The sequence below is a fragment of the Alligator mississippiensis genome, chromosome 13, assembly GCF_030867095.1.
Source record: "Alligator mississippiensis isolate rAllMis1 chromosome 13, rAllMis1, whole genome shotgun sequence".
NCBI classification, from domain to species: domain Eukaryota; kingdom Metazoa; phylum Chordata; order Crocodylia; family Alligatoridae; genus Alligator; species Alligator mississippiensis.
The window spans coordinates 58,767,011-58,792,177 of record NC_081836.1 but is presented as its reverse complement, the minus strand read 5'-3'; the positions used below and the strand labels follow the sequence as shown (position 1 = coordinate 58,792,177).

Genomic DNA, 25,167 nt, shown 5'->3' with positions numbered 1-25,167 from the left:
AGCTTCAGAAGGAAGAAAACATGAATCTTGTGAGAACAACCTACTCAACTGGTTTTCTTGCCAGGGCTTAGTTTGGTCTTGCCTTTCCTGCTAATTGGCAAGACACAACCTCCTTGAGATCGTGGATGATGAAAGACTGGAGCAATGGCCATTGCCTCCAGCTAGCTGAGTCCTTACTCAGCTGATTCGTACCGCACATACCCTGTAATTTCAGATTTGGCATTGACTAGACCGCTCTGAAAGTCACTCCCCTCATTGTCATGCAGCATGTTCCTTCTAGTCCGTGTCAAGTGCCTCCAGTCACACACCACATCTACCTCAAGGTCACCCAGAGGGTCACTGGGAAACATGGTCATGAAGACACCTTTCCTTTCCATTTCATCTCTAGTGATATGCAAAGCTCACTTCACCCTGCCAAAGGAAGTCCTTTATTAAAACAATTCACAAATAAACCCCCTTTCCCCCAATCAGGTCCCATAATCTTCAGAAACTTTTGTGGAGAAAAAAAGATTCAGTTCAGACAAGGTCCAGACACCAGCTGCAGCTTGTCACAGCCTCTGCATCAGTACTCCAGGCCTCTCATGGTGGCGACATTGCTGGCTAACCTGCGGGGCATGCTTTTGGCTGTCTGCCGGTAGTCTTCCGGTTTGATCTTCAAGAGCGTGACAATGTTCTGGAGTGTCCGGGACGGCTGAAGGCCGAGGGCATCCATCACATTTATTAGATAATCTACAAAAGAAAAGATATATGTACATTTGAAAGATGCGATACGTCCCATGCAACCAGCTCCCAAAACAGTGTCACAGCCCAAAGAAGCCTCCCCATCAGCTGCATCCCAGCAGACACCTGTAAAGGAGCTGGGCTCCTGCTGTGCTGCCTGGAGGATGGGGGTCTTATTCCCTGGCCACATTTAGCTGCACTTCAGGAACCGCACAGGCTACACTCAAACCTACATCTGCATGGCAGTTGTCCCAGATGCTCAGCACCATGGAAAGGAGCAGAGGGCCCCGAAACATATGGCAAAAGACCTGCTTAGAACTGCAGAGGGCCTTTTGCAGGGAGAAGGACTGTTGGGAAGAAGGATCAGCATCCCAGCTTCCACAGCCTGACCCTTCAGTGACCACTAGGGATTAAACGTGGAAGTTGGGAGCAGCCACGGCTCAGCCTTGCCGAGCCAGTGCCTCCATGTTCCAGACAAGCTCGTGGCTGGACTCTCAGCTATGCCAAACTCATTCCCAGCTGAGACTTAAGACCAAAGTAGCTCTCAACCAGCTCTGGGCCTCTGTGTTCCTTTAAATCACCTACTAACTGAGAACAACCCTAGGGCTGCTTTGACTTAAGCCAGCAGGAACTCTTCCCTAATATGCATCAGCTCAAGAGCCCAGATGACCCCAGCTCCACTCCCCAGCCTGCTGCCACCTGTTCATGGCAAGGGGAGACAATAGCTGGTGTTGTTTTATGCTACCTGCTCCGAGTGTTTCCAGCCCTGGAAAGAATCCTCGGGTACCCTTTGCACTACACAGAAGGGAAGTAAATGGGACTAAGCGGCTGGGCCCCAGGTCTCTGGTGCTGGTCCAGCAGGAGAGCCCCACAGTGCCATCTGGGAGGAAGGCATTCTAAAGCCCTTCCCCACACCAGGCTGTGCGTGCCTCAAGGAAAAATGAACACTGTGAACAGTAACAAGCCAGGATTAAAGTTGCTCCCATGGCCCAAAGCCTTCTCTTCTCACCATCATCTCCGCGCTGGTCAAAAGGGCCCAGCTCCCCAAAGAGCGGTCTGGGTTCTAACTGGTGCTCAGTGTAATTAAACAAAGTCACACTGTGCCGAGAAGGTGGCCTGTGGTGCTCAGAGCAGGATGCTTGGTAGGTCAAGGGGGCATGAGTCAGCTCTCTTCGCCCGGAACACAATGTCACCAAAAGCCTCGATACGCTGGGTATGGAGCAAGCCTGGCACAACGTGAAGCCCCGCTACATTCCCTCTGCAAGCAGAGACTGCAATGGAGCCTGAGAGCAACCAGCACCTCCAAGGAGGTGGGGGTGTCCTACAAGCCTTACTCTCCAAGCCTCCTTTTGCAAGTGGAAAGCAAGCTTTCTGGACTGTCTCTGCTCTGGCCTTACCGATATCTGTGGCAAGCTGCTTCGTGGAGTGGACAGTGAGCTCCGAGATCTGCAGGATCACTTCACAGTAGGTCTGCATCGTGGCCCTGGCGATGGAACCCAGCCAGTAGTCAGCCATGTTATCCAGCTCGGGCAGCTCGTCCCCTGCAGAGAGTGCTCATTAGTGACTGGGATCCTCACCACACTGGCTTGTTCCACACTGGGTCGCTGACCTCATGCGGATTTATTATGTTAGAAGAAACAGTTAATAACTTTGTCTACAAAACCTTCAGATACTGGGGCATGTTCCAGGCACACACTGTTCACTGCTGCAAGGAAGGTGTTTACAAAACTCATAAAGACCCTTCAAACATGAAAACTTTAATAAGACATGATCCTCAATGCTGAGAGCTAAAGCCACTGTGCTCTCAGAAAGCAACAGGAGGAAGACGTCACCAAGCCACACATTGTCTCCATTGTCCGTGAAAGAAAACACTAAGAGGAGATCAGCCACTGCAAAATGAGCCATGCAGTCACGCCACTGGGAAGGACACTGTACTCATGCCTTCTCACAAAGGCAGGATTAGCTGCACACAACAGATGAGGACAATCACTGGCAAGTGAAGGATGAGCCAAGACACTTCATTCCAGGGATTAAGGGAAGGCATTGAAAGGGAACTCCCTGGGTTTCAAGAAGTGAGCTCAATATGCTCCGGGGAAAGGGCTGCAAACTGTCAGCCAGGCCCCACAGCAGCTGCCTTTCCAGGGAGATCAGAGTGACTGACAGAGTTTGCAGACCCGCATCGTAAGTGAGAGAGCTCCCAAGGCTATATGACACTTCTAATCCCAAATGAGCCCCAGCCGAAACAAAGCAAACATTTTTTCCTACTTAATCTGAGTGGCGGAGGGTTCCACAAACTCTGCCCTTGGATGAGGGCACAACTGGGGCACATGGACTTGGGGGCTGAACCAAGCCCTGCCAAAACAGAGCAGTATCATTTAGATGAAAACACTGGGGCTCCCCTGCTTCCAGCCTGCAGGTCACCAACAGCTTTTCATGGGGCTGGCGCAGAAAGTGGATGCCTGGAGAGAAAAAAACCATGAGTCCCCACAGTTCTGCAGGAATACGGGTAACTTTTTAAAGGGCAGGAGACAGGCCCTCTCACTTTCCCAAGCTCAGCTGCAAGGCCTTGGTTCTCAGGAAGCCCATGAGAGAGCAGGAGACAAGAGGCTGGAGAGAGAGCCTGTCTGAAATCCCAAATTTAACCATAAAGCAATGGAACATGCGGTGGAAACTACAGCGCTTTCTTTCTGGAGATCACAGGAGGCCAAAGAGTTGGTGATCTTCTCAGCCCCTGGAGATGTAAAGAAGGGCCCTTGATAACAGTCATTCCCCCACCCTGGGTTCAAGCACTGTTTGGAACAAGAGCACGTTGCCATCGGTGTCTGCTGCAGCCTATCCAGTGAACTGCTCTGCAATCCGCCACCACGCTGCCCATGTGCCGCCAGCCTTGCTGGCAGTGATAGAACAACATCCAGTGGCTAGAAATGGCAGCACGATACAGTCAGCTTTGGAAGAGGATGTGAGGGCAAAGCAGGGAGGGCAATCACGCATGGCTACAGCCTGCTGGAGGAAGGAATGGGAGGTGGGGAAGGCTCACTTGCCAGGTATCTTTAAAATGAGATTAGGTGTTTTCCGAAGCTGTTGCCAGCTTTCAGAGTTGCTCTGTGATCTGTCCGTAAAACAGACCTTCCTGGCTGTGGGCTCAGTCTGCTCCTTAGTTTCACAGGCAGCAGGAAGAACAGGACACCTGCACTGCATCCCAGGCCTGGGCTGCTCACAGCACTAAGATAACACCTATAATCCCATCTGGTGCCATAGATCTGCAGCTGGCTGCCTGCAGGGTCCACGATGGGATTTTCTTCCCCTGATGAACTTTGGGTTTTGTGGCTAAAGCCAGTGGGACACTGGACAGGGGTGAGCTGTGCTGTGAGGTGACAGAGAAACTCTTTCCCAGAGGACTGGCTACTGCGCCTTGCTCACGTGCTCAGGGTCAGGATGATGATAAGATCTGAGGTCAGGGAGGGATGTTCCCCAGGTCAGGATGTAGGGACCTAGGGGCAAGCTTCGCCTGCTGGGAACATCTGATATACACGGCTCCCAGTTGGGGCAGGGGCCTCGAGCATGGCTGGTACTGCAGTCTCTCCTGTTCTCTGCCTCTAGCACAGTTTAGGGCTGAAGTGCCGTTGTCTAGATTGACTCTTCAGGCTTCATCTAAGATTACCTCAATCAAATGCGGCGGCTGGCGATACATAGGTGGCCTTAGACAACCTGACGGTTCTTTCTGGCCTTCAAAGCTCTAAACTGTCACAATTACTGCACTACACAAAATGGTTTCCTTAGAAACACTAGTCCCCATCATGACCCTTTGGGTGATGCCCACCTGCTTCAGTGCATCATGCACCTACAGTGAAGACAGGACAGGAAAGGGAGCTGGGGAAAAGGAGGAGAGCTGGCAGAAAGCATGAAGCACAGCAACAGCAGGAGCTAGAGCCTGTGTTTAATAAAGCCACTGCAGTTTTACATGTTAAATAAGGGTGCTGGGAAGGCCCCATACGGGCAGGCAGCAGGGTACTGCACCACTTAGCACAAGTCTTGAGAGGCCTCCTAACCACAAGTCATTCCATCTTTGCAATGTCAAAGCCACATGGGGCTTCTGCACAGGCACTTGGCTCAGCTGCGTCCTACCTTGCTCTGGGGGATATGGCAGCTTTCCAGCATGTAATGCTAATTCCAAAGCAGAATCTTCCTGTGTAACAAATGGCTCAAGATGCAGTGGCAGGGACATGATATACTGCCCAATCTGCAATGCAAAGAGAAAGGGCTGTTAGTCTGACACAATGCTGTTAGGACCCACGTGCAGGGCAGCCTGGCATGGATTGGGGCCGGGGCTGGGCCTGACCACTAAGCCCAACAGCTGCCAACCTCGACTCCCTCCAGAAACCAGGTCCCCCTCCCAGCCACTGGCCCATGTTGTCCATGCAAGAGGAAGACTTTTCCGGAAAGTCAAGGGCCCAGTCACAGAGGCAACTGTGGCAAGAAAAACAAGTAGGCAGGCGTAGGGCTGTAATTACTGCCTCGAACCTGGGGGGACTGGTGCCTTGTTTTCTGGACTGAAACCAAAAAGCCTGCTCCGAACTCACCACAGAAGAGGAAACAGCAGCTCAGTTGTAGCGGGGAGGTTAGAGAATGCTGTCATGCCACAGAGGCTGCCCAAAGCAGACACAAGCTGCATGAACCCACCCGGACACTTGCCCTCCCTGGGCAGCACACTAAACCCCATGGACAGCTCTTCCGCATGGCAAGTGCAGTTGCATGGGTCTCAGTCTCAATGGCACCTGCATGTTTTAGGCCAAGCAGCAGCGTTGCAAAGTTCTGGGCACCCCACTTCAGGAGGGATGTGGACAACATTGAGAGGGTCCAGAGGAGGCCACCCGCATGATCTGGGGACAGCAGGGAAGACCCTACAATGAGAGGCGACGGGACCTGAACCTGTTCAGCCTTCACAAGAGAAGGCTGAGGGGGGACCTGGTGACCGTCTATAAACTCACTAGGGGGGACCAGAAGGGTTTGGGGGAGACCTTGTTTCCCCGAGCGCCCCCCAGGATAACAAGGAATAACGGCCACAAGTTGTTGGAGAGTAGGTTCAGATTAGACATCCGTAAAAACTACGGGCGGGGCGGCTAGGATCTGGAACCGACTCCCAAGGGAAGTGGTGCTGGCTCCTACCCTGGGGGTCTTTAAGAAGTGGCTTGATGCCTACTTGGCTAGGGTCACTTGAGCCCAGTTTTCCTCCTGCCCAGGCCGGGGGTCGGACTTGAAGATCTACAAGGTCCCTTCCCACCCGACTTCTATGATTGCTTCAAAGGCTGCCTAAGCTCCATCCTGGTCCCAGGATGTACAGCACTCACGCTCTGCACCCAGCCACAGGTTAACGAGCAGCTTTGGAAAGGAGGCTCTGGAAAGCCAACCCCCTGCAGGCAGGCGGCTCCTAGGTGCTACTTCTGGCCCACACAGACACAGAGTCCCTCTGTGAGCTGACCCAAAGCCCTGAGGTGCTGAGGTTTTTAAACTGCCATTATGTCCTGCCAAACACATCCAGGGCTCATGTGTGCTGTCAGGTGTTCCCTCAGGAAAGCAGCACTGGCAGCTTGGTGACAAAATTAGCAGCAGGAGCTTCCCTCTCCATTTTACCAGCTGCATCACCCGTGAACCTCTGCATTTTGTCAAAGACCTCCCCACGGTGGCTTGGTTTCAAGCTATACAGTGAATACCACAAAACTCAGCAGTACCTGACTGTTAGCTCTGTGCAGCCGGGAGCAGCAACACCGCAGGCGCTGCCTTCACTGCAGGGGCACTTTCTCAAAGGTCAATTCCCTGTTAGAGAGCAGCATGTGCTGCACACATCAGTGCCAGGCAGACATTTACACGGCAGATCAAGCAAGCCATCAGCACCCACTGAGTGAGCTCCACTCTCCTCAATCTCCAACAGAGCCTGGCTCACCAAGGCAGACGTTGGAGTTGCTGCCCTCTCCCTGTTCAAAGGTTACAGGGAGCAAATGTGAGCAACTGTTCACCAGGGCACCCAAGGGGAAAACACTGAAGTAATGGCCACAAACTCCTGGAAGACCAATTCAGGCTCAACAGCAGGAAAACCTTCTTCACAGTCAGGGTGTCCATACTGTAGAATAAGCTCCCTCCAGAGGTGGTGCAATCATCTACCCTGGAAATCTTCAAAAGGAGACTAGACAGTCACCTTGCTGGGGTCACCTGACCCCATTATCTTGGTGCAGGGGGCTGGACCTGATGATCTTCCGAGGTCCCTTCCAGCCTTACAATCTATGAATCTAGGGGGGAGGCAAGGGAGCAACCTCCAAGCCTGCACCAGTGAACAGAATCAAAGAGCTGTGGCAGCAGGACCCGCCAACACAACTGGCCCACGTTCCCCATCCCATTCCCAGCGTTCTGGTACTCGAAAAAGACTCCTCTACCTCTGCAGGTGCAGAAAGACCAGAGAGGCTCCCAGGGCCTGGAAGGGCAGAAAGGATCAAGCTCTTCGGCAAGTCTGGTACAACAGGGCTTCCTTTGTGTGACACCTGCACTGGGGGGGCCAGGCTCTTCAGTCTCTGAAGAGATACCAAAAGCCTCCTTGTCAGTAAGCAGCATGGCATTCAGAAGCAGCCGCATTTCCTACCCAGTGCAACAGTTGGCACTTCAAGCAATGCTGCCCAGCAGTGGGTCATTTTCCAGGACTTTTCGAAGAAAAGACTGAAGACTGCACTGGTAACAACAGGCCTCATGCCAAGGACTCCCCCCAAACTGCAAATCCTTCCGGGGGGGTGGGGGGAGGGACGGGACGACAACAGACACACACCACAACACACCACGCCTATAATATGGTTTCTCCTACCCTTATACAGAAAACAACTGGATCCCTGTGCAGAAACAAACCAGAAAGTCCCCAGCACCCTGACATTTCCAGAACAGATCACCACATGCCCTTACATTGCTGATGTATTCCAGGGGAGTCAGGCTGAAGTTTGGTAGGTCATCTGTTAGCGTCTCGCCAATGCCACCCGAGCTCCAGCCCTAAGAAGCAAAGCAGAGAACCAGTCAAAGACCCTTTCCACATGACTAGAGGGAAGGAGCAGACTCACCTGGTGACAGAGTGGGATTGTCCATGGTCCCCAAGAGAAATCAGGTCTGAGAAATCTGTAATAAGAGCCACCTCTCAAGCACTCTACACTGCTCCTCGTGCAAACCACATGCACATGCAGATGACATAACCGATGTCCACACACATCAGAATCTGAAGACCAAAACCCAACCAGACATGAAGCATGCATGCAGCCCAAGGCAGAATCTTCACATCTGGGAAACTCCCAAAGGTGAGATCACCTGGGCCTGAAGGCAGCCCCGAGAGAAAAGGGACACGAGATCACCATCCCAGTCTCCCTGATAGTGCAGGGAGATGATTTTGCCAGATTTTACCGCGGTTCCTTCTGGATCAGAGGAACCATCCCAGGAACTCACCTCCATCTTGGAAATGAGCAAGAGCTGCTGTTTTATGCGAAGGAAAACAGAATCGAACGCCAACTGGTGTGCCAGCTGGTTGAGGCGGGTTAGGGCAGTTCGAGATGCAGACAGCAGGCTGTGGTTACTTGTGCCTTTCTCCTAGCATAAAAAAGGAGACACACACATACAGACGTCATTGCACTGGCCCTAAGAAGCATAAGCCAAACCATCTGAAAGGAAGGCTTTTACTTGGCTCAGCACAGACTCAAAATGGAGCAGTTGGACATGTTTCCACCGGACAGCACTCCCAATGCTTCCTGCTCGAGGTTGCACCTCTGGGAGGAAGCAGGAAGAAGAGGTCCCACATTTCCTCTGTGCCAGCCAGCAGAGCTGGCCATACACAGAGGCACATGCGATCAGTGGGCAGAGCTGCCACTGCAATGCGCAGTCCCAGAGAGATTCTGACAGAGCCCTGGCACCTCCTTCTCCTCCCCCATCCTAACAAGAGAGAAGGACCAGCATGACCTTTAGCTGACCCAGCTTAGAGGGCACAAAGCAGCTGACCTGCTGTTCAGGAGCAAGGAAGAGCTCTGCACAAAGAGGTTAAATATGGAAAAAAAATTGCTATTCCTATGTAGGGCAAGTGTATAATACTGAGCACAGAGCTGCATGAATTATGCGTATATTAAATACCAAAAAGTTCAGAGTATCTTGAGAAAATAAGGAAGCCAGAATAAATAACCTTAGCTTTCCTCTTCCAAGTGACTGATGATGGTAAATGTACATAAATTAGATCGGCAGGAAGATAACTTCCAGGAGTCGCTTTACGCTGTTCACAGATACATGCATGAACGCTCCCGCAGAATTACATTTCAGGATGGAGACGTCAGCAGGGGAGAAAGCCTTGGACAGACAATGTACCAGCTGGGAACCCAAGGGGACTCGGACACAAACCTTCCAAGACCTCAGGCCTTGGATGGCTCCTCTGCACCAAAGCAAGCAGCTCACAGTGTGCGACCAGAGCACCATGCCTTGGGGAGATGCCATGAGGCTGCAGTTTCCAGAGAGGGAGATTTCCTTCTTAGTAGTGCCACATGAATTAGGCACGGATGTCTTCAGAGAGATCCTGATCCACAGGAAGCACCAGCACCAGGCCCGTCTGCCAGCCCGCCACCCACAAGGCCACAGTGCTTTGGGGCAGGGCTGCTTTCCTACCTTCAAGGTGTAGAGTGTTTCCAGGAGGCTGGCATGCTCAGCCGGGTTCTCTTTCTGAAGGTAACTGTATTCTTGCCAGGGGTTCTTGCCTGTGCTCTTCTTGTCAGCCAAGCTGGCATCCTGCAAGCCGGACAAACTGCAGGGGCTGTAGGAGTCAGAGAGGTACTTCCCGGCTGTGGATAAAATCCTGAAACCAAAGTTACAGACAAACTCCACTGGAGTCAGCAGTTCACTGCCCTGAGTGACTGCCTGAGCCTTCCCCATGGGCCTTGGCCTCAGCTGCAGCCCTGCCAGGAACCTCCCTCAGCCCTGTCTTAGGAGGCTCTGCTGCTGCATCCCCAACACCACCAAGGCAGCCAGCTTTGGCCTGTGAAGGAGAGTGCAACACTGAGTGAAGTGGGGAAGGGAGGAGGTAGCCTAACAGCTCCACAACCAGTGTGGTCTGCATGTTTGTGCAAAGAAGGCCTGATGCTTGGTTTCATCCACTCCTCCCCAGGCTGGCAAACGGCATGTAACACATGGCTCTGCAGTGACCCTGAGACCAACCTTAGGCCACAGGTGCCAGCAGGACCCTTCAGAGTCAAAGGAAAGGATCCGGGAGAGAAGGGCCACCCACTGCCATGTGTTGGAATGGTCACACCACACAGCTCCAGAGACTGGGGGGGACACTTAAACACCAGGCTTGCAAAGCACCTGAGAACACCCAAACTGGGACCAGCAACACCCTACTGCACACCCAGCTTTGGGGGGAGGGGGTCCTCCTGCCTGATCCCCACCTCCTACCAAGACCTATTACTTGTGCCCTACCAACAGGATGCCCTTTGGCAGACTGTCCTCTCTGGAGCACACAGCAGCCTCAGCACTGCTGCACGTGGGCACTGCTGCAAGCTTTGGGAGCTGTGATTGTTTGCACAGCTCTCAGAGCTCTCCAGGGTCACCAAGATGGTTCTAGCTGCCATGGAAGGTGCCTGTAGCAGACAAGCTCACAGGTGCACCGATCCACTGCTCAGAGGAACACCAGAGGCTCCCAAGAGCAACAACTGATGGAAACCTGACTGACCTGCTTCCATGGAACAAATGCAAATGCCTCAGTCCTATGCAGCAAAGCAACTGCGCTGGCCCACTTCTCCTACCCATGGCCCCCTCTCTCTCTAACAGGCCCTCAGCATTAAGACTAGATGAGACCAGCAGATCTCACCTGTCTTACCTGCTGTTTATCACAGGCCATTAGATTCCACCCAGATCTCCCAACATCCCTCAAGGACTCCATTAAGTCAAAGGCATTTCAGCCCCGACCTGTGCGCAAGGGCAGAAAGCAAGAGGGGAAAATGAAGGTGCCACTTGTGGCACAGGTGCCAGAAATGACAGGGAGTTGATTAGGTGAGCTGTCAGGTGGACCGTGCTCTGTGCTACAGAGGATGGCGGGGCCCTACCGGTCTGACCTGGGGGGGAAATTCCCTCTCACCCCCAAACCACACCCCTTTGTCTTAACATGTGGGCAAGACACACAGGCCAAGCAGCCCAAAGAGGATCCCATACTGCCTCAGGGTGTGGTCCATTCCATCCAGTGCCCAGCTGTGGCCAGTCTCTGGTGGCTGGGGGAGGGAGACAGGGGGCAAAGCTTCTAGCCAACTTGCACAAGGGGAAAAATATTCTCCCAGTTTCATTGAATAACCCTGCAATGTTTCAAGCTAGTGCCTTGTTTTAATTTCAGCCCTACATTTTATTAGCCATTGTTACACATTTGCGTCTTGGCAGACATGGCATCAGCTAACAGACACCGTCCACTAAATCACTCAACCTGCTCGTTGTGATTAGCAAAAGGCTCTCATTCCCTCGGCCACCTGCCTGAAGAGAGAGCCCCCGGGGGCTGTTTCCTTTAGCCTGGATACACAAGTGGTCATTCCAGCCCTCCTTACCTGTTTGCCAGCTGCTGCTCAAAATCCCCGCACTGCCGAAGGAGTTCACCACAAGTTGTTATTATTCTGGGAGAGGGAAGAACACAATATGCCACGTGGTCACGCCTGGGGCAGACAGTACCGAGGCTCCCTCCCTTCACCTGGCTCTGTTATACAAGGGGCTTGAAGGAAAAACTCATCACTGAGGAGAAGCAAGAGCTCTCCTGAGGGGAGACATTGCTCTTTCCGCTTGTCCATTAACTACAGATTCCAAGGACTGGGCTATATGGTGTTTCAAATGCAGCAACCACCTACGTCTGCTACCACAGTGCTCCGGTCTCAAAATCTGAATAAGGTGGACCACGTCATAACCACAACTGTCTGATATCAAGTAAACCTTACAGCAGATCCTATCAGAGGCCTATGACAGACTGTCCTCCCTTCCTTGAGCCTTAAAGTAGCTGCAATCCAAGAGATAAAGTAGTTGTGCCTCTAACTGCCTTGAGGTTTAGCAAGCTGCACATAAATCCATCACTGCTACATTCCCTGGAAAATTAAGAGCAAAAATGACTCTAGTTTTGCAACCAGTTTCATCACCCAGGTCACACCCTCGCCTCATCAAGCAGCCTAGCTCTACAGAAGCAGGTGAATTAGAAAGACTACTGCCCACATTGTAATGTTCTGGCGGGCAGACTGGGTCAAATGAGAGAACACTAGAGAGGTTTCATTAATATCTTGCCAGGAACAAAAACATTTGTTAAATTTCACTCCAATCAGACCTGACAAGGAAGGGGCAAAGAAGAGTCAGCATTAGCAGCAAGGACTGGGGTCAGGTACACCAAGGTGTTCAGGAGTTAGGTGCCTAAATGCTTTGTGGATCTGAGTCTTGGTTCCAAAATGGGGTAAAAGTGGGGATTTTCCCTCTTCCAAGGAGGGCCTGCCAAGCCCAGAGAAAAGGAAGCTAAACACCACAGCCCAGAAGAATCCCATCTTAGGGTAACTTTTTTGCCCCTTCTGTTTTCATACAAACCTCAGATTTGACTCAGGACCAAACACTAAGTGACAGCTTCAGTGTTTGCTGTACCCGGAGCCCACCTCTCCCCACCCCCTTACCTGATGGAGTTCTGGAACGCAGTCCAGTCCTCCTGGAAGAGGGAATCTGAAGCAATATCATCCAGTTTGCATTTCTTCCGTACAGACTGCAAAGTGTTGGTGAAGTCGGATGCGTACCTACGGGAGAAACAGAGCAAAAAAAGGCACGGAAAAAGGCCTCGGGCTGTAGAGCAAGACAGTAGCATTTGCTGCAAGCTGCTCTCTGTCTCAAACAAGGAGCAAAGAACAAGATTCCCTTCACCAGGGAAGTGCAGTGAAGGCATTCACTGCCCTGTCCCAGCAGCTCCCAAACTGTGCTCTGCCAGGCTGCGGTAAGGGGAGTCCAGAGGTCTGCAAACCGTGCAGGGCCATGCATACCTCGCTCGTGCCTGCAGTCAAAGGCTGAGTGACTGGGGTAAATGAAGGCTGGAGGGCGAATGTGGCTTTGGGTGCTGCTGCTAAAGCTCCCCCCCAGGTATACGTGGTGAGTAGTGACAGAGAAACTTGCACAGGGGCTGAGAGGAGCCCAGAGCACCAGTCACAGTAACCTGCTCTGCATCCACAATGGGGAACCAACCTGCAGCACTGCCAGCAGGGAATTTCCGCTGTCACAAGCCATAACGACAGCTCTAGAAAAGATGAGCCAAAGCCTCTGAGGCTGCTCCTGTTCCACTGCAGTCATGCACTGAGCAACATCTGTTCTCTCTCCTGCCTCTCTAGAGGGGAAGCAAGGGACAGGGAGCATTTTGTTTGGGAACTGTCTTAATTTACCCCCCAGCCTGCTCCTCCTACAGGCTGCTGCATACACAAATTCAGCCGGACTGCAGCTGTACAGCAGTCCCCAATCTGTGGTGCACATACTACCGGTGGTATGCAGACCACCTGTCAGTGGTATGCATTAACAGATTTATTATAATTACTTTAAATGACAAAAATTTGCTGGTGGTACTTAAGTTTGTATTATTTTAAATTGGTGGTAGGCAATCTGTCAGAATTTGGGAACTACTGCGTTAGGAGCATTTTGTATCGCTACGTGTATCTCTCATTTTTCACTGGAAACAACACGTTGAGACATCTTTGCTGGCTGAGATAAGTGGCAGAACGGGAGATCACGCAGGCAGGGATTATGCTAAGTGCTTTCTCAATCTATATAAAACATGCCTGGGTGCTGACAATACAAGAAACCCCCTCCCCTCCCCATGTTCAGCCACCCACTGAACACTCCCTCACTCTTGGGAGCAGAGTGCTAGCAAAACAGAACTGCTTTACTTGGCAAAAAGAGCTCTGAGGGCCTTGAGGAGTCCACACACGCCCAGTCCATCCGTGAGTTTCATGCAGTTATCGATGGCTGCAGAAGCCAAGCTGAAGACTTTGTTCACCGAGTAGTTCAGCTCCTGGACACAGTCAATTACTTCCCAGTGCTCCTGAACAACAGAAGACACAGAAGGTTCATCCCGACCCCTCCTTTTAGGAGTTCCCCTGAAATAACCACATCACACCAGGTCTTGGCATAGCTCACAGGAATACACTCCTTAGCTGCTCTAATAATCATTGATGAAAGCAGAGCATTCCACCAATGGTTACATGCTCCCTTCTGATCACCCTAAGGAGATTAGCAAGGCAGCTACGGACTCAAACAAATGCAAAGGAAACTGCAAACAGTCTCCAACATGAGGGGCCCAATCAAGGTGACAACCACCAGCCTGCAGTGACCCGTGACCTTATAATATGCAGAGGAAGGGTGAACATTACTTTACCAGGGGCACTGCACTGATCTGGATGAGGAGGTTTTCTTCTTCCAGGTCTCCATACTGCAGCTGATAGGGCTTATATGGACCATATACCACTTCCACCAGTTCCATCACTTTTACCAAGTTATGTTCTTCTGCAAGGAATCAGAAGCCTAGATTATAAAAAATGAGCATGCTGCTAAAGCAGCTGTTTTGAAGTGGCACGCAGTACTCCTTCACAGAGCTGTGTGCAGACACCCACTGTCCCAAGTGCCTCGGGATACACCTTGGAACAATGCCTACAGCTGTAAAGCTGAACTGAGCACTTTTTTAGCAAATGGGGACTTTATTGCGATATAGTCTGTAAGGCCCAGATGTCCTATTCCAGAAGCACTTTGAGGGAATTTTAAGTCATATTCTGGGAAGCCTGAGACCAAACTGAGCCACTGGACTTTTTGCCAGCTGTCACCCATCCCAGCCTCCACCATCCAGTGACAAAGTGCCCAAACTTGTGTCTGACCCAGCCTAACGGGTCTTGATCCCTACCTCAAATGAATGACACCAACTCATTCCACGTAGGCCCCTGCACAGTCACTACCAGCCGAGACTGAGTGAACCTGAAGCCTACATCTCCTTGCCAATCTATCACTCAACTCTCCTGTTCTTGGACAATTTCGGCTCCACTGTGTTGTTTTAGAAGCGCACAACCTTCTGGCAGGCTGATATGCAAATAAATTATGCTGTTTTTACTCAGCTAACTGTTCAGTGCTGGTTTCCTATTCCGTGGTCTTACAGACTTTGGCCTCATCTCTCCAAGTTCTTTGCTACCTATCCCAGTTAAGTCCAACCAGTGGGAGGGTAGTGCATGTTAACAGAACCCAGGGAATCAGAAGGATAGGCAGAGTACACAGATGAAACAGCCACACTTCCTGGAATGCCAAAGCCATCACAATTAAATGCAATTAGTTAAAAAGCTAAGATTACATAGCTGAGGACAGAGTCAGAAAGCAACCAAAGGCAGGAAACACAGAATTAGAGACGACCCATCAGCTGTAAAATATGATGGTCCCAAAACCTGCCTTTGAAGGGACCCTGCCAAATTAAGATTATGCTACAATAAACCCAAATTAAAACTGTGCATGAGCCTAAATTACTACTGCGAGGTCTGGATACTGATGCCCTCATTCTCTCTCCTCCCTTGCCTCTCAGTTTGCAACCATCGCCCACCAAGTCATTTTTTAAATGAAACCGCAAATGCCTCAAGGCAGGGAAAGTGCTATCTACCTGTCCTGCAAGGCACCTTCAGCCTTTTAGGCAATAGGCTGATATATATTTCAGAAATAACAAAGCTTGGCCCAGTGGTTTATTTTGGCTAAAATTTGGCTTTTCTAAGCCACAAGATCAGCAGGAAGGCACCTGCAATTTTTCTGACTTCCAAAGAAAACTTTTTTTTAACAAAACTTCTCTTGCAGCATTTGAGAGAGCAAACAACTTCTTGTTTACAGGGGTAGAAAACTACCCAGCTCAGAAAACTAATAAGCTCAGAAAACTACCCAGATCTTTGGCTGCTGTGGCCCAAACTAGTCAAGCAGCTTCTCTAACTCAATTTTTCCGTCTGAGGGGAAAGAAATGCTAACACACATTAAAGAAAAGTGATAAGTATTATTTACTCAAGGCACTGAGGTGATATCAGCTCTCTTTCAGTAAACATAATCACAATTGTGTCAATATATTTAGAGCAAGTTAAATATATGTTTTGGTAAAACACCATGTACCAAGTAAATACTGTAGAATAAATACAATGGCCTTGCATTTCTGAAGAAGTACTTTCCATGGAGAAAACCCCAGGACTTAACAGAGGATTACACAAATACCATGCGCAGCAAAGCAGAACACTGAAAATAACAATCCTTACGTAGATTAGGCAGCATTGCAACCTCCAGGCCTCGTGCGAAGTGCAGGGTGGTGTCATACAGCTCCAGCAGCTTCATCAGCTTTGTTTCCTGACCTGCTTGCTCCATTGCGGTGCTGAGGCAGACAGGGATGGAAGGCACCAATGCCCCTAGCGTCTGGATCAGCAGCACGGTCACGATTTCATGGGGGTTCTTGAAAACCTGTGTGAGCAAAAAAAGCTATTAGCAGAGCCTACATCACCTCAAGGAAATGCTACTGGCAACAGAAAGCAGCCCACAGGTTCTGTACAGAGCCCTGGTGCCTCGGCCACAGGCCACTGCCTTCCCATGGAGGCTGGCAGAGCAGTCTGGTCAACAAAAACCATGCAAGAGCTCACAGGAGTCCTGCATGGAGTGGGGGAGACAAATTACCCCAAAGCAGAACCATGGAGCATGCTCATCTGCAGGCAGCTTAGGCAGGCCAAGAACATTACACTGTGCATACAGACAAGCCACTGGATCCTCTCTAGCTAGTGCAATCCCAACTAGCGCTTGTGAGTACATTTGAAGACAGGCCTATGTACAGAGAAGGCTGGTGACACTGCATGGGGACAGAGTTGTCATTCACTCAGCACTTTGTCTAAGGCAGCAGCAAATCTATGAGGCTGATGAGAGATGGGACCAGTGGAAGACAGGCAAACAGTGGGCAATGAAACAGCAGCGCAGTACCAAACAGGGTCTCTGCCTTTAAGCATAGTTTAAAGAAGCACCTTAGAATGCATATGGCATGAGGAAATGGGACAGAGCATCCCCCAGCAAGGGCAGGCAGAGGCTAGTGCTGGGAAGAACTATATCCTAGTCTCAGACAAATGTAACCATTTGGGACCTTTGCCCTTAGACCACAATAGACCCCTTAGACCTCTGGTCAGACCCAGAGGGTAGTAATTGATGGAAGTCACTCATCGTGGTGTCCTGTGACCAGTGGGGTCCCCCAGGGCTCTGTCCTTGGACCCATACTGTTCAACATCTTCATTAATGATGTGGACACTGGAGTCAGAAGCGGACTGGCCAAGTTCGCCGATGACACCAAACTTTGGGGCAAAGCATCCACACCAGAAGACAGGCGGGTGATCCAGGCTGACCTGGACAGGCTCAGCAAGTGGGCGGACGAGAATCTGATGGTGTTCAACGCCAATAAATGCAAGGTTCTCCACCTTGGGAAGAAAAACCCGCAGCATCCTTATAGGCTCGGCAGTTGGCTTGCACTATGGAAGAAAGAGACTTGGGGGTCATCATTGACCGCAAGATGAACATGAGCCTGCAATGCGATGCTGCGGCTAGTAAAACGACCAAAACGCTGGCTTGCATCCAGAGATGCTTCTCAAGCAAATCCCGGGACGTCATTCTCCCCCTGTACTCGGCCTTAGCGAGGCCACAGCTGGAGTACTGCGTCCAGTTTTGGGCTCCACAATTCGAAAAGGATGTGGAGAAGCTTGAGAGAGTCCAGAGAAGAGCCATGTGCACGATCAGAGGTCAGGGAAGCAGACCCTACGATGACAGGCTGAGAGCCCTGGGGCTCTTTAGCCTGGAAAAGCGCAGGCTCAGGGGTGATCTGGTGGCCACCTACAAGTTTATCAGGGGTGACCACCAGTATCTGGGGGAACGTTTGTTCACCAGAGAGCCCCAAGGGATGACGAGGTCGAATGGTCACAAACTACTACAAGATCGTTTCAGGCTGGACATAAGGAAGAATTTCTTTCCTGTCCGAGCCCCCAAGGTCTGGAACAGCCTGCCACTGGAGGTGGTTCAAGCGCCTTCATTGAACACCTTCAAGATGAAACTGGATGCTTATCTTGCTGGGATCCTATGGCCCCAGCTGACTTCCTGCCCTTTGGGCGGGGGGCTGGACTCGATGATCTTCCGAGGTCCCTTCCAGGCCTAATGTCTATGAAATCTATAAGGCCAGCTCCACGTTCTCAAGATGCAGCCCTCATCTTTACCTGCAGAGGCTCATCTTATGATCCCTCGGACTGACTAACAAGCTTCTATCTCTAAGCACTTGTACATCTCACTGTCAGACCTGGGCCTATCCCACAGTGGGAAGGCCTGGACAGGAGGTAGAATGGGAAAGAGAAATTATTTATACCAAAGGATTGTTCAAATGAAGGCTCAAAAGAAAACCCAAGGGTGATACAAGCTTTGGCCCTGATGGCAAGCCCCATCACAAAAGCAAGCTCCAACAGAGCATGGTAGTAAATAAGTCAACATCTGAACTATGATTTATGTCTAATTATTATGCAGGGAAAAATACATTATTTCAAGAAAGGGCTGGCTTTCTTTGCAGGAAAGTCTCAAGACTTATTACAAGCTACATAATCTGGAGATAAAAATCTCCCTTACCCTTCATGGGTGAGAACTCCTATGGGCTCAGCAAGATCTGACACAAAGTTTCCAAGTCAATATGGAGGAACGCAAACTGCCTTCAGAGGAGGTGTGCAAGGTAAACTGCATTTCCAGTTTTCTTGTACTGCACAATGCTGCAGGCTGATGGCAGAAGGCCCCCCACTACTCAGACAGAACCCCACAAGCCAGTCGAGCGATCCTCCAGGGTCTCCTCCAGGCCCAGCAATAATGAAATTCAGGAATTTCAAAGGTTTTGCAACAGTACAAAATGCAGTACTGACTAATTAGATTTCACTTAAGATAGAGATAAAAGAGATAGAGCAGCTCTAACAGCCACAACACAGCGCTGCTGCCCCTGGTTTAGTCAGCGCTCCAGTCCTGTCTGTGAGGGCAGATGCACTTTATCAGAGAGGAACAGACTGGGACAGCCCGAGCTTTCTCATCACTGGCAGAGCCCATGCTCATCCCTGTCCTGTGCCCTCCTATGCACTGCACTGACATTTGCTGCTAACACCTGTACCTGCATGGCCCACTGGAGTTGCGAGTGCCATGTTCCAAGCAGAGTGTCATACAGCTCAGTCAGCTGCCGATCCAGGCTTAAATCGCTCTGACAAAGATCCTGCCAGACTGCCACCAGCTGCACCTGCAAGGGTAGCAGAAGTCACATATTACAGAACTGGGCCTACATACCTCGAGTAGACACAATTCTAATGCAAGCTGCTTGGCCTCAAAAACAGTGAGTGCCCTTGCTATAGCACTGCACCTTGAAAGGGTCTCAGGCTTCCAAAATGAAGCTAACGGCTTCTTGGCTCATCCACAGGTTTAATTAACATTGGTATTTTGCTCATAAATGAGACTGAAACCAACACCGCAGCTGAAGTATTTGGCAGGTCCCTGCCCTGAACCTAATCCCCACAAGCCACAGTGATGAGAGGCTTTGGAGGATCAGGTTAAGATCACCCAACTGTCCGGAATTCCACTCTCCAGATTTGCCTGACAAAAGCTTGCAGAATTGGGCAGCCAGCAAGTTCCAGTAAAGTTTCTACCAGAAACCCCAAGCTAGGAATGGAGGAAAAAAAGCAAACACCTTCTTGGGGCACAGAAAACGTCTGGACAAGTACAAGCGTCCTTCTCATGCAGAACACTTGCTGCTTGGGGAAGGCACACAAGGACTCTTCTGGAAACATATTCCCAAAGTCCCCCAACCCCGGGGGGAGTAACCAAAGCTGGCAGCGCCAGGAGCAGTCTCGAGAGGATAGGACAGGGGACTCCATCCTCAGTTTACCTGGACAAGTGACATGCCTAGAATGACAGCTCCCCCTACCGGTTACAGCAAGTCACAATGCTGTATTTCATTAGCCCCCGTTCAAAGGAGACTCGCACGCATACCTTGTGACACTTGTAGTAATATGCAAGGAGCTGGGGCATCCGATCGATCTCGGTGAAGACTTTCACAAACACTTTGGCCTGATCTAAACAAAGAAAAAGCACCAAACATCAATTAACAGGTCACCTTCCAACCTGTGTGACACACAAATTAGACAAAAAATCTTCTGCCTCAAGAACAGAAGAGCCTGGATCCAATGGGGTAGGGTATGGTGGGGAGGGGGTTGCATCACAGTATGTGGAGAAAGTGATGAGACCCTCAGAGTGCCCCATTCCCTCCAGCTAGGAGCACAGTGGCCTCTGAATCCATGCTCATAGTGTGGGCAGTGAAGAGCACTGATCAATGAGTTTTCAACTTCCCGTTGTAAGGCAGTGACTCCAGCCCCCAGTAACAGTGGGGAACCTTCTAAAGATCTGGTGTCTTTTCCCCACGCACAAGTAGGGTTCTCCAGGCCTTGGCAGGTCTGCAGTTCTGCCTTCACTGACCCCCTGCAATAACACCCAGATTAGTGGCCTCTTCACTTTGACCCATGACCCAGCTAGAACTTTCTCAAATCTTGCCAATCCAGACTCGCCAGAGCTCCCCGCTCCCTTTGTATATCTGGAGCAGTGACTATGGCTGTGTCTACAGCAAGCAGCTGGGTTCACAGGTGTTTTCAATGACCAGTTTAAAACCTGGATCTGTTTTGCTGCTGGGTTGCACTAGGGTTGCATTACAAGGTCCAACAAAAACTCCACCTCAGAAAAGCCTGAGAAATGCTAGCAAAGGAAAGGAAAAGTACATTTGCCAGCTGCTCCAGAGCAGACTTGAGCAGGGAAATATGCAAGCAGCTGCATTTACCTCAAAGCCAGTGAAACACCCTGAATAACTGGCCCAAGCAAAAGACACATGTCCAGTGCAGAGGTGCCATCTGCTGGCAGTTTCCTATCACAGCCACCCGGAGATCCTGCTAAGGAGTATTAGCATCAAGCTGGCTGTTTCTAACCTGCTCTTCTGGGGGGGCTTTCACCGTAAAAGGGAGAAGACTTTCTGAAACCTTACTGTACCCCTGCCTCTGCCTACAAAAGGCCAGGCACCCTATGGGAGCAACAGGATACAGAGACCAAAGAGGAACAGCGAGGAGCACAGCCTGAGGAAAGAGATCAAAGTAAGGAGTGGCGGGGAAAGACAGAAGAGGAGTGAGAAGGGCAAAGAGGAGAGGAGATGGTGGTGGTAGTGGGATGGGAAAAGGTCAAGTGTCTCCATTAAGAACCTGAGCATACGAAGCTTTCAATACCAACACTTTCACTTAGACAGCAAGTTCCTTGGGGCATGGACCACCTCTTGGCCTGAGTTTCTGAAGCACCCAGCACCTGATACCTACTGGGGCTTTTAGGTCCTACTGGAACAGGAGCTATAGATAACATTTCCCAGGCAAGATGCTGATGGCATGAAGGTAGGGGCAGGCAGGCAGTACAGACTAAAAATGCCCTCCCTTTAGAATGCAACTTTACGAGGCAATAAAGAGTCAAGCCGTTTCCAAATGAATTTGCCCCTTGGCTACAACATGGATCTGCACTGGATACATTTGGCAGCACTTCAGTTAGGCAACTGCAGAGGCCTTAGATACACACCAGCTGCACCTTGCTAACCTGGGCGTTGTTCAGGGGCATAATGGAAAATTGCATAACCCCAACCGCCACACTCATTAGTGTCTGCCTGTGACTGCAGGCCACACAGCAGCCAATCTCTCCCTTTGCTCCTAGTGCCCTCAGACATAGCAGGCATGTGAACATCTAACACACCCCAAGCTTCAGGCCACTTACCCTAAGCTGCTCATCCCTGCTCCAAGCAACAGCCAGGTTTCTGGCAGACAACACCCCTCCTTCCCCCCCCACCCAAAGCCAAACACATTAGAGACAAGGAAGAAAAGCATGTGCAGAGAAGAGAAAAGGATCAAAACAAGTAGGGCAGAAAAGAACAAAAGACAAATTCAGCAGTAGAGAGGGTGATCAGGAAGGACAAGGCTAGCCCAATCTGTCAGCTTATCACAAAGGCTGCTCCACCCTCCACTGCTGTTTAGAGCATCCTAATTCTCCTTAGGAGACAGCTTCCCCTCTGCCTGTATATAAACGATCTACATTAAAAACAAAAGAAGCTGAGCTGCACTGACCCGCAGACTGAGCATTGAATGTGGCGACAATCTGAGGGCTGGCCAGGGCCTCCAGACGGTTCTTCAGTGCCTCAAGGTGCACACATTTCTCCGAGTAGTCCGGCGTGTCCACAAGCATCGCCAAGCTGCTCTGCATGCTGGTTAGCTTGGCAGAGATCACAGACACATCCTGCCACAAAAGCAAGTTACAGGGTTCGTCAGCACAGTAGCAAACAAGTCCCAGGCTTCACAACAGTGTTCTGGAAGCAACAATGGACAAAGGTCTGGAAATGGTCAGGTTCATGCCAGGACCTACCTGAGTTTTAAAGGTCTCCTCGATATCTGCACTCAGCGTGCTCCACTTGTCTGCTTCCTGGAGCGACTCGGCAGCCAGCTGCATTCTGGATTTCACTCGATCAATCTCCACCAGGACCTGAAACAGAGATGAAGCTGTTGCCCAGTGGAATGGGAGGCAAACATGCAAGCTGTTTGATCTGGGAACGGAAGCAGGTCTACTCTATTGTACATAGGTTTAAACAGCAAATGAAATAGCAAAACAGTGGTTTCATGAGGAAGCTGGCTAAGGTGGATTCACAAGGCACAATTCAGGAAATTTGCACAAAGCAGGAGAATTTCCTTCTCCAAGAGATTAAAAGCAATGTCCATGTTGAAAAAGCATAAGCTAGGTTGGAATTCTGAATTAAATATCTTCAGTATCCATTCTGTATGAGAGAAACTCCACAGCACACTGTCAATAACGAGAGCAACTGAATTAGACAGCCAAGGTTTCTGTGCTTCACCGCTTGGTCACTTGGGAGAACTACAAGTTCACAACAGCTCCTGTCACAGTTTGTTCTGTTTTTTGGTGGCTTACACTTGTCTTAGAGATGACCAAGGGTCCTGCATTCACCGTGCACTTCTTTGGTACACAGTGCGCATAAGAATGGATAAGACATCACCCTAGTCCCCCATGTTTCCACCTCACGATTCCACCATGGAGTGGTCATCCTCTGCCTGAGAAAAGCCTTTCACTGGTCTCCCCATGCCCCATCCAGCTCTAGGAAATCCAATTGCCTGTGTATTGAATAAGCATCACCACTCACTCACAAGGAGACAAAGACCAACTCCACAACAATTTTTGACACTCCTCAAAAAGAACTGAAAACCTGAAGCAGCTGAAAGGAATGGAACTGCTGTAGTGCAGAAAAGCTACCAAACCATAAGGGCTTTCACTGTCTGTCCTGCTTGAAAAAGACATAAAGGCTCATCGCACACAGGATCCCACAGCCTCAGGATGTGCTGCAGTGCAACAGGATGGCTTCAGCAATCCAGAAAGCAAATAATCCTATGAGCAGGCTGACTTCTAACACCACATTCTTTCCCTCTTGTGCTCACAAGCCCCGAGCTCACGCTGCTGCACAGAGCTAGCACAGCCCTCCTGGAATTGCAGCACAGACAGTCTTCCCAGAGAGCTTCCCAGTCTTAAGTCTGCAGGTTTGCTCAATACAAGAGACTGGGGCAATCATACCCAGCCAGGGAATCACTGATGATACTAACCAAGGAGATGAGTTACCTGCATTGACTGAGCCGTGTCCTCTTCAAATTTCTTAATATCCTCTTTCACGAGGATCATTTGCTCCTTCAGGAAAGTTGCTTCCTGTTTCAAGGCTTCCATGTCCCGCAGGACTCTCGGCATGTTCTGAAGTGCCTGGTGACTCGTTTCTGCGGGGACAAAAAGCAGTATAGTGAGACGAGACAAACCCTCACAAACGTGCACAAATTCCTGAGGGCCTGATGATCAACAAGTCTTCACTCTTGTATTCAAGCTATACCCAATAAAGCCTCCCAGATCTATAATGGCAGGGGATGCCAAGCATCAGGGACAATCCTTTCTGAGACAAGTCTGATCTGAAACAGCCAAAGATGCTGCAGGTCAGGACACACTGAAAGCAGCTTACCAAGCAGATATCCCCACCCCTACATGCGCACATGCGCTTGGCTCCTCCTAGCACCGTCACCTAGATCCGGGATCACAACATCGTCTTACAAGTCTAATTCAAGGCTGCTGGTTGTAGCCGTGTTGGTCTAAGGACGTAGGCAGACAAGGCTCTTTGGGAAGATGCGATACCTTTTATTTCTCCAGCAAACAGATCCATATTTAGTAAACTGTCTCGCAACTTTTGCTTATAAGGCTGAAGCGATCAGAGCTAAACACCCTTGACTGCTGATATGACTGATAACTCTTATCACTACGTTTGTTTTGCACTGTGATCAACTGCAGACCAACATTTTTATAGGTTTATGGTTTGATTTATCACCATATACGATTCGATTTAATTTGATTTAGCACCTTTCCTGCTTGGTGCAGGGGGCCGGACATGACGATTTTCCAAGATCCCTTCCAGCCTTACCACCTATGCACATCCGTATTTGATGATGTTACTTTTCGGAGCAGGAACAATGCTTTTATAATGGCTGGCCCTATTTTACTGTCATATTTGTATTTTGGCTTGCATTTATGTTACAGTTCTACGTTCGTTGATATCTTTTATTAGCCCACCTAGATAGCTGGAAAAATTGTTCTTGGCACGCTTTTGGGCCCAAACTCTGCCTCTGCCTGGGAGAAGGAGGGTGTTTGTGCCCCAAAGCTTGCCAAGAACGGTTTTCCCAACTGTTTAGTTGGTCTAATAAAAGATGTCGCACCTCCCCAAAGCAGCTGGTCCGATGACACCCTGGGCAGAGGGGCAGAGCACGGGCTTTCCCCAGCTCTTTGGCGGGTCTCCTGGGTACAGCCAAGGCTGCACGGAGCGGAGCTCGGTCACCTTCCACCGCGTTGTTGACCTCCTGGATGAAGAGCTGCAGCTTCATGACGAGCGTGGCTGCGTGCGCGTCCACCTTGCCCGGCGCGTCCTGCTGCCCGGCCCGGAAGGCCCCGTTCACCCAGCTCTTCACCTCGAAGTCGTCAGCCAGGAACCTGGAGAAATCCATCGCGGCTGCAGCACGCCCCGGCAGGGGCTCCCTGGAGCCGGCCCCGAGCTCGCCCGGCCAACCCTCCCGGGCTCCTGGGCCCACCCGACCTGGCCCGCGCTCACAAGGGCCTGGCGGCGGCCATCTTCCTTGTTTACACACCGCGCGAGCGCTGCCGGGAAACTCCCGGCGCCCGCCGGCCACCGTACGGGCCTGGTCCCTCCCTGCGCCTCCTCTCGGCCACCGTACCGCCCGGCTTCTCCAATCAGGGTCTTCTCGG

At 50.7% G+C, this 25,167-nt stretch overlaps 1 protein-coding gene across 2 annotated transcripts; it reads right to left on the bottom strand.

Moving 5' to 3' along the window:
* Positions 1-405: 405 nt before the first annotated feature.
* Positions 406-25,067, bottom strand: COG7 (component of oligomeric golgi complex 7). 2 transcript variants are annotated; one of them, XM_006268420.4, is made up of 17 exons: positions 24,743-25,061; positions 23,494-23,642; positions 22,237-22,353; positions 21,942-22,110; positions 19,792-19,874; positions 18,923-19,045; positions 16,023-16,221; positions 14,135-14,262; positions 13,647-13,801; positions 12,399-12,515; positions 11,307-11,372; positions 9,388-9,574; positions 8,191-8,331; positions 7,663-7,746; positions 4,846-4,960; positions 2,118-2,261; positions 406-729 (listed from the first exon to the last, which is right to left on the bottom strand). In XM_006268420.4, the coding sequence occupies exons 1-17, from the start codon at positions 24,906-24,908 to the stop codon at positions 563-565; spliced, it is 2,310 nt and encodes a 769-aa protein (XP_006268482.2). In that variant the 5' UTR covers positions 24,909-25,061; the 3' UTR covers positions 406-562. The 2 variants fall into 2 exon arrangements, with proteins under 2 accessions (XP_006268482.2, XP_059572494.1); XM_059716511.1 differs by lacking the exons at positions 406-729; positions 2,118-2,261; positions 4,846-4,960 and adding an exon at positions 4,973-7,283 and having other exon boundaries at positions 24,743-25,067.
* Positions 25,068-25,167: the final 100 nt, after the last annotated feature.

What these genes read in the sequence shown, in the direction of transcription:
- COG7 (XM_006268420.4), bottom strand. Translation starts at nt 24,908, where the DNA reads ATGGATTTCTCCAGGTTCCTGGCTGACGACTTCGAGGTGAAGAGCTGG. An exon ending in ACACGGCTCAGTCAATGCAG is followed by an intron (nt 22,354 to 23,493) that starts GTAACTCATCTC and finishes TCTCTGTTTCAG; the next exon opens with GTCCTGGTGGAGATTGATCG. An exon ending in AGATCAGTGCAGTGCCCCTG is followed by an intron (nt 13,802 to 14,134) that starts GTAAAGTAATGT and finishes TCTGTTGTTCAG; the next exon opens with GAGCACTGGGAAGTAATTGA.